Genomic DNA, 16,654 nt, shown 5'->3' with positions numbered 1-16,654 from the left:
ACATGTTTAATATAAGACATCATGACGGAACTAGGTTACATAAGTGATATTTAAAGGGAAATACAAATGTCTGCACTAAAATTAAAAGGCATAACATCACATTTCAAGGCATTACATCCAATAGTTCTCAAAGGTTTTCACTCAAACCGTGTGGGAACAATGGTTTTCGGTCAGTTCATTAGATGTTAAGTTAAATCAAAACTGTGGCCTACAGCTGATGATATAGAAAATGTATCTAAATCCAAACTATTGTAAACATACACCAATCATGTAGTTTCTTTGTTTGTGTTAAATGGAGATTATCTTCTTTCTTGTTGCTCCTTTGCATTAGGACTTTTTTAAAGGAGAGGTGTCATGCTTTTCCGGTTATTACCCGTCCCCTTGTGTGTTATGAAGGTTTTTATGCATGTAAACGGTCTGCAGAGTCACAAACCCTCAAAGTACACCCTGTAGCGAGTAAAACTCTAACACAGAAAATACCTCCCCAAAACACCTCGTTGGAGATGCGTCATTGTCCATTTGATTCTTCCGGGTACGGCATGATGTCAAGCCGTACCTGGAATGAAATGGACCAATCCGTGGAGCCGTTACATTACGTCCGCGGAGCCGTTACGTTAAGCCCCCGCTGATTGGTCCAAATTGACCAATCCACGGACTTCCTCACACACAGGCAGCTCTGCTGATTTCTCCTCCCTGGCTGCAGGCTGATAACAGACAGTTGGGATTGCGGCGAAATTCTCTCTGCAGACCCATTCTCACAGCGTTTATCAACGTTTTTCTTACTCAATATCAAGCCACACTTATTGTTTTTACTTCGGATGTGAGTTTGTGTGTGCTCAGGATGAGTTTGGCTGTGTTTCGCTATGTATCTTAAACAAGGAAACAACACCTCCACGGAGCTCAGCGCGATTCTCAACGTCCCGACCAATCAGAGCACACTGTGCTCACAGGGAGGGTGGGGGCTGGAGCTGTTGGAGCTACAACGAGCCGTTAAAGGCAGAGAGTGAAATTCAGTGAATACACGTAGTTTACAGAGATGCTGTATGAGAAACCAATCTGAGTTTGGAAAAATGCACAATATAAATCTATTTTAGTATACCTCAACAATGGAATTATGATCAGTGGAAATGGCCATGACACCTCTCCTTTAAGTTCTATTTTTGTTGGGTTTGATAGGCCCTCTTACCTATAAAGCACATTCACCTTGATTTTTCTACACAGTACAAAAACATCCAACTAGAGTCTTGAGGTGAAAACGTTTGTCTGAAGAGAGGTATTGTGTTTGGGAATATTATCTTATTCTGCTGACAGCTAAGGTAGTGATTACGCCGTGCTGCTGTTTATAACTAGAATCACATTTTTGTCATTCTTCGTAACAAGGTTCAGTAACAAGGACAGTGACCATAAAAACCTTAAGGAAAGTGGAAAAAGAATGTGTGCAGTGCTTGCAGCTCAGCTTATACGTTCATGGACTGGTCATTGTGGAAAGTTGGCTTGAATTTTCAATTTCAGAACTAGCCTATCTACTGTTCAAACAATCAGGCAGGGAGGTTTTGCTGTAGATCAACCACAAGCTCAATTTGATGTTACTGACTTATTAAGGCTGAAAGAAAACCAAGGTTTTTGTAGAGGCCAAGAGGGAAAGGTAGCACACAAATCAATACAATGAAAGTGTTACCATGGTGAGGAGAAGAAAAAGAGTGAAAATGAGAAGGTGATACACAGCGGTATATTTGTTTTTGTGTCAAACTAAATTGAGTGTCAGTTATGATGTGTGTCTGTGTTAGGGCTGTTGGAGGGGGATTTCTGTTGATTGACAGGAGAACCTGGGGATCTTGTTTTTTTTACAGACCTGACATTCAGTCGCACAATCTCTCAAAAAACAAATATGTGTGTGTATGGGAATGATTTTACAGTATTTGGTTTCTAAGACTTGCATCATAAGCGAGAATACAAATAATTGAAGAATGTGGCCAACAGTCTCCAGTGCTTTAAAATGCTGTGTTTATGTTGGTCTTATATTGAGAGTAATACACATACTGGAAGTGAGATCGGCAGTGTGTCCAATCCAACGGGGTTTTGCTGATTGAATGCTTGATTTAGTAAAGACAGATATAAATGTATTTGATGCCTTTTCGTGTTGAATAAAAGCAAGAATAGATACCCTAACTATATACAAAATAAGGAAATTAGTTCTTTTAAAAATAGCATAATTGAGCTAGCATTGCCCCTTAAAGTGGACCTATCATGCTATATTTGAATAATATAGTGTAGGACCATACCTATATAAGGCATATTTACAGTATACTTTTTTTTTTTCAAAATACCAAACAGATCATGCATTTTAGCCATGCCTCATTTTGCTCAATTTGACAATTTCTAGCTCTGGGCAGATTCAGTGAGAACAGCACCATCTACTGGCCTGGCATATGTACTACAGCGTCTCCAGCGCTTTCGAACGGCAATGGCCGTGACTGTCTCCTCCTGATTGGTGGAGTTGGCCCAATAGCCGTAGCGCCACCGTCCTGACGTCAGGACAGTGTTCAAATCTGGATCAGTTTTTATCAGATCCGTTGCAGCCCCTTATTTAGAGATTTGGGTATGGAGGAAAATAGAGAGGGTTGTGTTTTCTGACACTTGGTGAGTTCCCTGGAACACCGGGGACACATATCCATGTATAAAAGACGTACAAAAGTGCATTTTGCATGATAGGTCCCCTTTAATACCCAATGTATGTGAAAATTAGACAATATTTGTTTAACATCATTCAATATGTGGTTTAGATGTTATCAGTGTCATGGGGTAATACATTCATAGATTTGATGGACAAAGACCTAGGAACCCTATGGCTAAAATTAAAAAAGAATAAGAAAATGGATTCAAATTATAATAGCAGATTCCAGACTCCCCAGAGCAAATCTTCATTAGATGTTTACTTTTTATACACATTTATTTGTTCCTCTTCTTACAGGGAGGTTGAAGGACACAAATGTATTTGCTCTGATTACCTTTTATTACTAACAGATCCAACTTGAATAGAGAAAGTATGTCATTTCGGTTAACCTAATTGCATACAAAGTAAATGTGGTCACCTGTTTGATCCATGATAGAGACACTGTATTCTCAACAATAACAAAAAAGTCCTCTGAGTCACGTTGTGAAACCTCCGATGAGGGTTTCATCGATACAGAAATGAAATGAGCCTAGTGAAGGTCAGTCTGTATAATAGACTATTGTCCAACACAGCTCGAATCACAAAAGGAAGATAACAACTTTGCTGAGCGGTGACTTAAAATGGTTAGCCTTTGTGTCGAGCAAAATGTTCCACTCTGAAAAAAGAGAGCCGACTGTTAATCTATGACTGCGTCTCTCAAGCTGCAAGCGGACTCATCACTACATGTACTTTGTTAAAGGACATCCTCATACTTTTCAAAATACATGGGCACATTTTATTTAATAGAAACTACTTACCTACCAGATTAAAAATAACAATGTTTTTCTTTTCAAATAAAAACTGAATAGACTACGTTTTAAATTCAAAGAATGAATAAAGGTAAAACGGATGTGTTTTTATAGCGCTTTCATCCAAGCACTCAATAATTCAACTCATTCACACACACTGATGGCGGAGAGCTTCGACGCTAGGTGCTGCTCTGACAAGGAGAACAATATTTCAACCTGAAGATACAAAGAGCTAGAGATCAAATGGCCAAAGCTGCGATTATCAGATTTCTTACTGGGGCATTTATTTTGAGAGTTCTCGTTCACATGACGTTTGTCTTGAAGGATGCACTTATTTCCTGGCCTTGATGTGCATCAATTCTCCAAAACACAATCATTTTGTCACATTCTCCAAATGTATTGCATCTAGTAAGGGCTGCGCTCTTCAGTTTAAACTTCCTGTTGCACTATTTGACCAGAGAGACCCCCCGATAATGTTCCTATGTGGCTAACAATAACTGAAAAGGATTAGCTAAAAAAATGTGATCTTTTTTATAAATAGGGGGTCATCACTTTACACTAAAAGAGATCCGAATCTTAAAAAAATTATAATTACGTTGCATGTGCTTTATTATGTTGAGGTGCTCCTGTCAAGTGTTCTCTTACATGCAGTTAAAACGGAAGAATTGTAAGAAGTCAAAACAAGAGAAAAAGATTACACAAAGTAGAGGTGGAGAGAAATAATTTAAGCTTTGCTTTCAAGAGCCTCTGACTCAGCAAGAGCGTTGTTGTTCTTTTTTTAGAAAGGGAGAGAAGGGGGACAGGAGGAGGATGTGGGCAAGGCACTGGCTCTCACCCTGAAAATGCAATGTTAGGTTTACAGTAATTCTGCTATTTTAGGGTAATTAGGACATAGGGGAATTGTTTGGAAGAAAACTGCCTTCCATACACAAAGGCTTCTTCTTTCTTATCAAGGGATCTCTGCGGTTCACAGCGGTCTCTATGAATGTTGAGAGTTTCATCAGACCAGCCGCTAACCAACATGTATGCAATATCAGTGTCTTTGAGGTAAGATGGAAAAAAGGCCAACAAAGCTTCCAGGCAATTAGCATGAACTCAGTATTCTCCTGACACTTGGCATTAATTTACCCAGCGCCTCTATCCTTTTAGCGTTTGTCTCAAGTATCAGTCCTCCTACACCATGTTTCTGCCTCGGTCCCTCTTCCTCTCTGAGCGTATTAGATGATACAATCCCCCCCCTGCTGATTGAATCCAGAGAACGATAACCTTCCCCTTAGCAAGGTAAAACTCTCCGGAGCTCTACGTATTTGTGTAAGTATGTTGTCAGAGCCATGCAATAGAAATAACTGGAATCTAATTGTCGCGGTTCACTCTGCAAACATGCCAATAATCCACCCAAAGGAAAAATATGATGTACTACTGTGAACTCTAAGAGAAACTACAACATCTCTCTGTTTATCTACATTCACTTCTATATTAGTCTAATTTAATTAGGTTAAAGGAAATACTCTGGTGGCGGTGATGAACTAAAATGGATAAGAAAGCTTAAGTACAAGCACTAGTCCATCTCGGTATGGATAAAACGCTTATCTATGTTGCTTAAAGGCGCACAACACACACACACACACACACACACACACACACACACACACACACACACACACACACAAACACACACACACACACACACACACACACACACACACACACACACACACACATATACACACAGATTTATGCAGTTGCACACATGCCTGCATATTCCCGTGTGGTATGTGTGCTAAGGGAATGACTGCCTCGTGTTCAAATCATTGATGTATGAATGACCCTGCGCATCTGTGTGTGTGCATAGGTGTCAAATGTGTGTGTGCATAGGTGTCAAATCTGATCTTGTCCTAACATTGTCAACAGATGGTTTCTCTCTCACAGACACACCGACACACACCCATACACACACACCGATACCGACACCGACACACACGCACGCGCGCACGCACGCACGCACGCACGTATGCACGCACGCACGCACACACACACACACACACACACACACACACACACACACACACACAGTCTGATACTGAAGTATGCGCCACACCTCTTAGCCACATGGGGGAATATCTCAAATATAGATCAGAGGGCTGAATTTCTGACAGACATTCACAAATCTTTTGAAGGAAGGTTTAAAAGGGCCGCCTTTGAACTGCCTCGTTTTTTTAATTTAAAGGGCAACAAACAAAATCCAAATAATAAATTCTCTGTAAAGCAGAGGCACGTGACCTCCCTAAGGCCGATCAAAAGACAGGATAACAAGGCAACATATATATTGTTTGTAATTTTTATTGTTGCTTGTTTGCAAGATGGATTCACAAGATCTATTAATATGAGGTTAAATTATTTTATGTTTTTTAATGTATAAGCTACCATCAGTGTAGTCACTCTACCACTATTATGACTAAGATTAAGTACCTCAAATCAAAAGTGAAAAGACACCATGACACCACGTCTCCACCTTCACATGTCACTGGTTATAGAAGGTTCTGAAAGAGCTGGTTATAAAAGAGTTAAGTGTGAGCAGTACTGTGAGGCATTTTGCTTGGTTGCCTCTTAGTGAAACGCTCTGAGTGAATGTTAGTTCCCTTTAGTAAGAAAGCAGTGATGTTGTGTGTGTCAAGCTTTTATTTAAAAAGGTAAGAATGGACAGTCTGAGGCTGTAATGCACCATCGCTAACAATTGAAGAGCAATAAAGAGTTTTCCGTCTAGGTTCCGACTAAAGAGCCTCTGTGTTATAGGCACAACTCATAACCCTTAGCAAGGCTTTAGAGCCAAATGTAGCTACGTAAGTCTGCTTTGTGGACAAATGATGTGCGGTTCGAAAAGCACTTATATTTGCGGCGTGAATATGACTGAAGAAACAGCCAACTATGCCTGCAGTGAGTGGAAGCAGCTCCCACTGCGCACACACACTAGCCCGCTTTAGCACATCCACAAACACTTTTATTCTTAAAGTACCATCACAAATAAAATGGGATATTTTAACTTTTAAGAGCAGGGAATACCTCTCGAGTATTGGTAGATGTTGCTACACTAGGTACTATTAATAAATAACATCTGTCTACAGGGCATTCATCAAATGTTCATTATCACAATGCAAGTGTGATAATGTTTTCCACAGTCCTACCTTGTCGAACATCTCGGGGTGCTATGGCGATTGCTTCATTGGAGTGCAGCTCAGTGACGCAGCAGTCATCAGGAAGAACCGAGCCGTTGCTGAAACTGTGGGGCGTCTCCGGGAGCAAGGGAACAGGTGGTGCCATGATGTTGTGGTTCGGACAGATACATCCCGTCTGCGTCATCCCACAACCATCTCCGTCAGAAACCTCCAGGTCTCCATTGTGACCTGTGCGTAAACACTCCTCAAACCATCTGCAGAGCACGCCGCAGGTAAACTGGCTGGAGTTCTCGTTGTTAATGAGCAACACCTCTACCAGCCTCAGCTCCAGTATTTCCTTAGATACCTGAGGCTCGTCCGCGGCTGGATGTCTCGTTAGACATAGCTGGACGAAGTTCTTATCAAACTGTAGGAACGAGTACGGTCCCTCTGAGTTGGATTGGCTGCCACACAGATCAATGATTTGCTGATCCTTGGCAGCGGCTGTTTGTAAGTGGAGGGGACAGCTTTGATTGGCCAGGTGGTAATCAAGGGAGAGGAGCATGGGGGAGTGTGTTCGGCAGATGATAGGGTGCCGGGTGAAGCGGAGGTAGAGGGAGTACTTGGTGGGATCAGGGTTTTCCAGGGACCAGGAACAGCCCGGCGCCCTGGATGGAAAGAGCTCCCTTAGGGAGAAAGACCCATAAAGCACCCCAGCTACAAGGCTGGAGCATGGTGAGGAGATGGGCGAGGGGGCCCCCTCTGCCCCGGTGCTAGGGACGCCGTCGGCAGCCTCAGCCAGGGCAGAGAGAGGAGCTACAGCGAGGGCAGACACGGCAGCCAGGGCCCCAGCCACAGCCAGGAGAGAGGACAGCACAGACAGACACACCCCACCAGCAGTGTTCATCCTATGACATTCGTCCTGTAGAGGAAGAGAGAGCAGAGAAGGCGGTATGTTAGACACATCAGGAAATATCTTCAACTAGATAAAACCAACATGACTTGGGCAAAAAGAAGAATTTATCAGTATTCCAGTTTAAGTCGAGACAAAATCATCTTGTCTGGTTGGAACTAGGACGAGTTTCTAACCTCGCCTCAGAGTATAACATAAGCAAGTTTACAGCAGCAGTTCAGTCGTTCTTCAAACGCACACATACAGTGCCAAACACAGAAACACATCCCTGCTGGGCTGGATTAAAAAGGGTTGATGACTTGGCTTTTGAGACATGCACTGTGGGACCTGCGCAAACCTTTCCTGCTGATACTTGCACACAAGCACACGGGGAAATGCATGTACGCACAGACACACAGCACCGCCTGCTGAGCAGCTCCCCCAAGGCTCAGGCAAACTATTACCATCTCCAACACAGTAAGGGTCCGCCAACAGCCTGATTTTCATCACACAATACACACACTCCTGACACAAAACCCATACACAGCATATACATTGTTTTAGTATTTTGCCTGAAACTACTTCAATACCCTCTATATCTTTGTGTACCCCTTGTGTCTGCTCCATCACACGAGAGTTGCAAGTGGTTCTGCATAAATGTAGTTTGAGATGGATGTGTGGGAGACTGGAAATGTTTGTTGTACTCTACTACTGCAGCAACCCTATGGCATGCCAACCAGATGGTATATACTTGAGTTATAACTGTAACCTGGTTGTGGTTGGCTGTTTATCCGTCTGTGCTTTATATTCATATAGGTTTAAAGCTGTAATGAGATCTTAAGGAGCACTCCATGTCTAATTGTGGTCTATCTAATAACCTAATAAAACATTTTTAAACGAAATCTTCTCGTAAAAAAAGGCAGTTAATGGTATCCATTACTTCTCTTCTTTGCTAAAAAGGTTTACCAGCTAGATAGCTAAAAACGCTAAAAGGAAGCAGAGCTATTTCAAATTGAAGGTCTACTGTTCTCACACTACCATCCTCCTTTGGAGAAACAACAAGGCTCAGATTCAAGAGAGTACATGCAGCTTTTTATAAGATGTTCCCTTGTTATATCAAACTGTTCTTCCTTGTAGCACCAACCAAGGTCACCTAACATGTGAAGCAGCCTCTAAGAAGCAGGTGTGTCCTTTTAGAGCCTAGGTTAATGAAACACAGCAGGAGCATGCACTTCACATTAGGGCTGTGCAATTAATCATATTTTAATCGCAATTATGATTTTGGCCTGCCACAATTACGAAAACAACATAATCGAAAAAAACGATTATTTTGCTTTGCTCGGTTGTGACAGTGCACTGCAACATATTTGATCTAATTCATTTGTATTTATCATATTTATATATGTTTAGTAGCTTGTTGAAGTGCGCTCCAAAATATTTGTTGATCTTGTTTATTGGTATTTATTATTTAGATATTATTTATTTAAATGTAGATATAAATGTATCATTTATTTTATTTATTTTTGTATTGGTTTTTCAGTTGAATTACACGCTCAGGGAAATCAACAGTTCAAAAGATACTGATCAAATTATTATTTGTATTTGTTTAAAAGTTCAATAAATGGATGTTTTCAAAGTCAATGAATAATCGTATTTAATAATCGTGATATCAATTATTGACCAAAATAATCGTGATTATGATTTTTGCCATAATCGCACAGCCCTACTTCACATGGTTTATCCAGGCCTGTTAATGCTGTAGTTTACGGCATTAGACACATGCAGGCCCTGGATAACAGGGGCTAGGAACTGTGGTTACTTTACCATGTCAAGAGATACCCCACAAAGGTTGGACAGTAAGAGGCACTTGGGCTTATAGGACGGTGGTGTTAATGAGAGCTTGAAATACATGGAAGGCAGACTGCTGATGGAGGGAGGCTACAAATCAGGGGAGATGGACGAGGTAATTATTGCAATTATACTGTAATTGTGAAAATATGTTATAAATGTGCATCATCTCAGTTTACAATGCATTCTGCTGATGCTGGCTCAGAGTGATAAACAATGCAGAAAATGCTTTACTGTCATGCTCGCGGACGGTGCACGTGCACATGGTGTTTCTGATGGACACAGATTGTCTTTAGCAGACATTACATGTGTAACACTGAGTTCACAGGAAGGTTTGTGCAACCCCTAGTTCACCTTGCTGAGCAGAAGAAATTGTGGAGTAGAATTAGCTAAGTTTAATTTTTACAGTGCGGCTAAATTGGTTGTAATAAGAGTGAAACAAGTTGCTCAAAGGAACATTTTAAAGTGAGGACTTTCTGCTCGTTCTTTTGTAAGAGAAGTAGATGTCAGGGTACGGTCATAATTGTACTTTAGACCACAAGACATTGCAATTCCTTTAGCTTATCAGGCAGTGATTATTGTAGGAGAAGCTGCTACTGAGAGACAAGTAACTACAGAAACACAATATGTCCTGACCTCTACTTTCTGATTTTTTCTCCTGCTTTTTTTTCTCTGTCTTTCTGTCTCCGCTCAGACTTGGCTTTCCCTTACAGAATTCTCACCTGCACATGTTTTTACACAGAAAACATGACATGAAGGCCTTTTAAACAGCGTCGGCTGCGGCTGCTGTGACACTTTGACAAATGCATGGCAGTGTTGGGAAAGCTAATGCAGCATGTTGTGAAATATGCTCAAGGACATCATGTTGTCTGGCATATGATGGGGTTATCGACTTTGTCACTTGAACGCGCTCAGATACTTTCCAACAAATATGCTATGATATAACATCCATACAGGCTCCATCGCAGCCACTGGCACATATCCCGCTAACAACGTGTCACTGAACCGTTAAATCCAGGGATTCACTGGGAATGTAATGCAATATTCTGTAGTACAGAATATGAAAAATAGCTTTTCTGGTTTCCCCATGACACTGAGCTTATACATATCAGGTATATGCTTTAAAAAGTGTTTTTTTTTCTATTTACAAAATAGAAGTCTATCTTGCCCTATCAAAAGTGTGGATAGATGGCGTTATAGGCCAAACCATGCATAGGTTAAATCTTTTGCGTATTTCACGGATGAGAAGAAGTCAGAAGCGTTAAGCACATTTTCTTTTGGGACAATGGACAATGAATATTCATAGACCCACAATCTGTGCAAGAGAAGGCCCTAAAGTGCTGTCTTCATGAGGCCATTCTTTCCCACTTCACTCCAAAACAGCACTTTACTGTCGGCAACCATACATATTCATTAGCTTTGCTGTCTTCCGACCCCATTCCACCGTGACATTAATGTTATCACCAAGGACAGCAAAATAAGTGTTTCCCTCATTCTCTTTCCTCCATGTCTCATCTGGGTTTCATTCTGTGATGCAGTGAAGTGACTCGTCATGATTTTGTCTCCACTGTAAAACTCATACAAAAGACAAAAGTTCTGGTAAAGGACTGGACAATCCCCACAGGAGCAATTTGAGGTGAAGTGTCTTGCCCAGGGACAAAACGACATGCTGACTGCAGTGGGACTCGAACTTGCTACCCTCTGATTCGAAGTCCTGCACACTACCCACTGAGCCACAGCCTTATACATTCTCCTTTAGTTTTATGTGGACAGAAGAAACTTGGCAAAAAAGTCAAAACGTGTTGCTTCTCTGCTCTGCATTTATTCAGCATTCAAACAGACTCTGGGATTAAATAATGTTGACTGTATTGTTTCCCCTACAGCGAACAAGAACTATCAACCAATTATATTATAAGCCCCACAGGCTTGGTACACATGCTGGAAAGTTTTAACAGCTTTGGTGTCTGCGTTAAAATGCCACTGTAATGTGATTTGGAGTGACTGAATAATAAAGTGGCCGCAGACTGATGTTTGAGAACCTCATGCTTTGGACAGAATAAATGCACTGCTGATGAAATCATAATTTATGCTTAGGAATTGTGCAAAACAAAAACACAAGCACAGGAAATGTACAACATTTTAAAAGTGTAAAAGGTTTATATAGTCTCAGACTCCAAATATTTTGTCCTGGATTGCGATTGCAGTCATAATGCATTGTAATATTGTAAATGATAACAATCTAGATGAGATTAAAACAAAAAAAATACTATTTTTAAGAATAAACTACTAACGTTTAGTAAAACATAATTGGTTAATTGTATGTGAATTATAATTTCACACTGCACATGAACATTGGTCCCCTGGATTACAGTCCTTTTGTTTGTTTGACCCTCCAGTTCTCAGTCCTCCGAGGATTAGTAAGGAACTTGTCAAAAACAAATGATATCTTGTAGTCAATTATTTTCCATCAAAACCTAATTTACATGGCAGTTCTACCGTATGACAGTGTCATCTTTAAGCAACGACAAAGTATTTATAACTGCTGTTATGAGGCATCTGATATGCTTTCTAACTGTATTTGTGTGAGCAGTATGGAACAGACAGACTTGCTATCCTGTAGAGACCAATGCAGACTCATTGTGGCTGTATGAAATGCCAGCAGCAAAGAGAAAATAGTATAGTTTATCATTCAGGGTGATTACATTCATCTTCAAAGAACAAGTGCAAGGTTATTTTTACAAAGAGTGTTCCTTTTTTAGATTGTACATTCCTGTATAAAGTAAGCAATAATAGAATAATCTTTTTATGAATAGCTATCCGTGCATTGAGGTTCCAGTAAACCTTTTTGTTCCGGTGAAAATAATAGAGTGGAATAGTTTGTGGGCAACAGACATAACAATATCCCTCGGTAGGGAGCTCCTGTTTACGCATTTCAGGAGGGTTGCGATGGAGCATCTTAAACCCCCCCTCAACGTCTCCACCCTAACCGCTTATTATTATAGTCAACATTTGTGCACAGGGGAAGAAGTAAGCTATTGTCTATTGTCTTTGTTCTTGATGTGGAGTATTTCTCACATGTGAGGCTTTCAGAAGAGATCAGTGCTTTTATGAGCTCACACATCAAACAATGCACACTTACGGATCCATGTGCGAGCCCCGCACAGTCACACATGACACATTCAATTGAATGATAACACGATATTATCAAAAATTCAAGACTGTATCCTGGCACAGAGGAGTTTCTTTGGTACTACTGATTAACAAGTCATGAAATGTTCCTCTCTCTGCCTTCCAGCATAAAATCCTCATCTCTGCCCCTTCTCATCTCCAGCTTCAACCCATTCAGAAATCTCAGCCGTCCTCAAAGTCAGACTTAATTTATTCACCCACATCTACCCATCCATGTCTGCTCCGTCTTTCATCTCGATAAGATCTTTCGGCTGCAAACCAGTATGGAGAACCAATGTTGTTCAACTAATTTAGCCCGGTTGACATTTCACAAGTCAGTATTCTGTTTGTCCTTTTATCAAGCTCAGCCGGCGCAGTGCTTTTAACTTTGCATTATCAGTTATTCACAAATGGCATCTCATGCTGTGACAAGAGACAGCAGAACTAAGCCCCTTAATCACAGCAAAGGCCATCTAGTATTTTCGGCTATGGCATATGCTACACACAAACACACCCATGCACTAATACATATTCATACATTCCCTTCAACTTGACATGTAACAAGGCGTAAACCATAAGTGTGTGATTATACTGAGTAGGGAATTAATTATGCATTATTAAGTCAGGTTGAGAAGTGGGGCAACCGATGGCATACACGAGTTTTAAAGAAGATAATCCACAGAATGACACTTCAAAGTGCTAAAGACAAGTGATGGGAGGGCTGGATATCATTGTACACTTTGAAAACAGAAAACTACAGATCATTGCTATTACATTTTGCTGGTTTATCCTACGCTTTGTTTAACGGCCTTATAAACAAAGTTGAGATGATGAAACCAAAAAAAAAGCTGTTACAGTTTCATTTGGAAAGCTCTGTGCCCATACTGAGTTGTGGATGATAACAAGTTGTACTAGCTTCGTAGCAGAGATAGCATTCTCTACTGATGGAGTACAGTATATGTAATTGTATACCCCGTTTATCTAGGCCCTTTTTGTATCTTGTTGTATGTATATATGTCACACTGTGGGACTGCGAGAAACGGTATTTCAAGATTTCTGTATGTATAACACATGATAGAAAATGTTGACAATAAAGCTGACTTTGACTTTGAACGTAAGGCATTTGAAGGTTTTTTTGTTCAAAATGTTGTATTCTTGAATTGCTTGGTCTCCTGGATGCAAACTGTTTAAAGTCAGATTTGATAAGTTAAGAGCCAAGATGTGAAGGTTTCAGAGGCAGCAGTCGGAGAGGAAAAAATATGTTGTATTATGATGTCAATGGAAAGTCACTTTTTTTATTTATTTTTTATTCATGACTGCAATTGCCACCAATATGAGAACCATACAATCTGTAATCAGCAGCACAACAGAGACAGACAGTATACAGGCTCTGAATACGAGCTCTGATTAAACAGAAAGCAAATGACCAACATGGCTGCCAACACCATCAGGAAGCTATTTTCATGGGAGATTGTAAAACCCTGTAGCAACCATCAGTCCTGTATTTATTATAGGGTGCAGTTTGCAGCATTATCCATACTAAACAAACAAACAGGAAGGAATGAAAACTCCATTAGTTGTATTGTGGTAAAAATTCATTGACATGTCATCTCACGTTGCTTTAAGAAAACTACACCTCATTAACCAAGCACTACACTAATATATTTACACTGAAGCAAAACCATTATTCAATATACCACTGGGGAAACATTTAAGTTAATTAGTAGATGGTGTCATAGTCTTTAAAGGATATCTGCTATGCAACATTAGGTCAATATGTTTCAAACCAGCATTTCAGTATTGATCTGTGTTGCTCCAACCGGGAGATATTGATAATGAAAGTCATTCATTTCACATGAGTGAATAAACAATTTGAGTCTAAGTGATTTGACGAAAGGAAAGTTTGCTTGCATAGCGGCAGTATGATGTTAGTCTTTTTATTTTTCATTTTTTATTTTACAAAATAGTACCCACATGAATATGTCCTCCAAGTGCACCACTTGTTGAACAGCTGTTCACCAAAGGCTTAATAAAAGGATTATGATGAAGAGGTTGTAAAGAGGCTGAAAGCATTGCTAAAGGACTTCTTAATGGAGTCTTGTATTGAAGTTGTTTCTCTCCTTTACCAATGATACATTTCAAAACAAACACACACAAATGAATCATGCATGGGAAGATGTCCAAAAGAAAAGACTAGAAAAATTCACTTACAATCATATATCATCTACTTGTATAATATTCAAATATGATTTTCCAACAATTGAACACTTGGGCACATCCATCTGATGCAAACTGAATACAAAAACAACAGAACAGGATGTCTTTGTCAGGAGGGTCATTTATTTTTGGCCTCACTCACAGCAAGAATCAGGATCCTCATGCACAGTGTCAATGTGAAACAAATACAGGATGTTTGTGATCACAACGACTCGCATAGACATTTTGAATTAATACAATAAGCATTCATTCTATTGTAAGTTTGCTGCTTCTTCTGGTTGTATTCAGTATGTTTTGACTCTTTATGACACAGGTCTACTGAACACTTTCATGTTGGGCTCATTCTTATTTGAATGCGGTCTCAGGGTAATCTCTGGTTGTCAGCGTTAGCACATCCCATAGTGCATTAAATAGTCCTGCTGACAGCCAGACATATTATAGAGGCTTTATTGAAGTGAAAATATACTTTATGCCACTGCATACTGGGAAGCATGATCTCACAACATGGATTAGTATGGTTCAAATCTCCATTCAAAAATGTACGGTAATATCCGGATCCATTTCGCAGTCCACTAAAAAAGCGCTGTGGCAAATTATCACCATAAGGTTTTTATATTTGAATAAATCACAACTTAATACAATGTAATAATTCTTCATTCTGAATATTACAAGAATAAAATGTTTAATTTATACAAAAACTAAAAATGCTTCCTTTAACATAATTCAATTGGTAGCTGCCTATTATTTCTAAATAACTCGTCAATTTCAAAATTGCAAAACTGTTATTGTGTGTAATATTTTCAGCAAATCCCACAACATTGCTCGACACAACTTTGTTTCTGTCGATAGGATAAACGACCATCATACGCAAATATAGAGTTTTGAACCCATACACTCTTTTAAAAGCGAAGAATCGTAATGCTATTGTCTTGTTGACATGAACACAATGTGCTGCTACTAACTGTCCTAAGGTCTGGCTGCCATTCCCAGTTGCTGCTCATCCTGCATACTAGCTGAAACATTACACTGTATTTGTGCTAATAGTCTTTTAGCAGAACGTAGATGAACAGATGCAGGAGCATGTGTCAGGCTCGACCCTACAAGCCCCAACACACCCACTCAAGCGTCTTCACACCCTTGACCTTGTTGTCAGGGTTCGGAGAAAAAAAAAACGAAATGTCACCATCTGTTGAGTGTTTGGACAGGATCTGAGGCGACACACATGCACACAGAGTCATATCCTATTGAACTGAGAGCAAAGCAAGCCTTCCCATTGTGTGCAGAACACACTGGGATGTGTATGCATGTATACATCTGCATAAATCTGTGTTTCGCTGTGTGTGTGTGTGTGTGTGTGTGTGTGTGTGTGTGTGTGTGTGTGTGTGTGTGTGTGTGTATGTGTGGCAGAGTTCCCGTTAGCCGGTAATTACCGGACTATGACCGGTAAAATATGCTGAAGACCGGCAAATCTAAATCTCTCCGGTCAAAATGTCCGGTCAAAATAATTTCCCCTTTAGCGCAATACCGCTTCAGTTGCGCCACTTATGTGACAGACAAGAAGAGTATGTGACAGACAAGAATAGTCAATTCTAATGTCTAACACTTAATGTGGAGAAAGAGATGTCCTGTATGGTTTGATTGTGCGTTGATCTATTGGTAATGCCTCGGGGTTCCGGTGGGCATGTAAACAAATGCATAATGCTGCTGCGCTATACTTTGTGGCCTCACCCGGTTGCAAAGCGACGCTTATTGTTTAGGTGTCTTTTAATAAGGAGGTAGTCATATTTTATAAATAATAATAAATATTTTATAAATAAAACCAGATTTTATATCATTAGCTAGAACTAGCTAGATCTGATCGATATGGACATAAACGCGAGTGAAGTCTAATCTGACGGGAGAGAGAGATCAGCTG

At 40.1% G+C, this 16,654-nt stretch overlaps 1 protein-coding gene across 1 annotated transcript in view; it reads right to left on the bottom strand.

Annotated features, from left to right (window-relative positions):
- adgrb2 (adhesion G protein-coupled receptor B2) overlaps positions 1-16,654 on the bottom strand; it is a 205,936-nt gene that overhangs the window by 133,709 nt on the left and 55,573 nt on the right. Inside the window, exon 2 of the mRNA XM_034124811.1 lies at positions 6,645-7,536. Coding sequence (XP_033980702.1) covers positions 6,645-7,521 — 877 coding nt within the window. The 5' untranslated portion in view covers positions 7,522-7,536. The remainder of the gene's footprint in view (positions 1-6,644; positions 7,537-16,654) is intronic.

This window comes from Trematomus bernacchii, unplaced genomic scaffold, assembly GCF_902827165.1.
Source record: "Trematomus bernacchii unplaced genomic scaffold, fTreBer1.1, whole genome shotgun sequence".
NCBI lineage: Eukaryota > Metazoa > Chordata > Actinopteri > Perciformes > Nototheniidae > Trematomus > Trematomus bernacchii.
The sequence above is the reverse complement of the archived record's forward strand: the minus strand, read 5'-3'. Positions and strand labels throughout refer to the sequence as shown.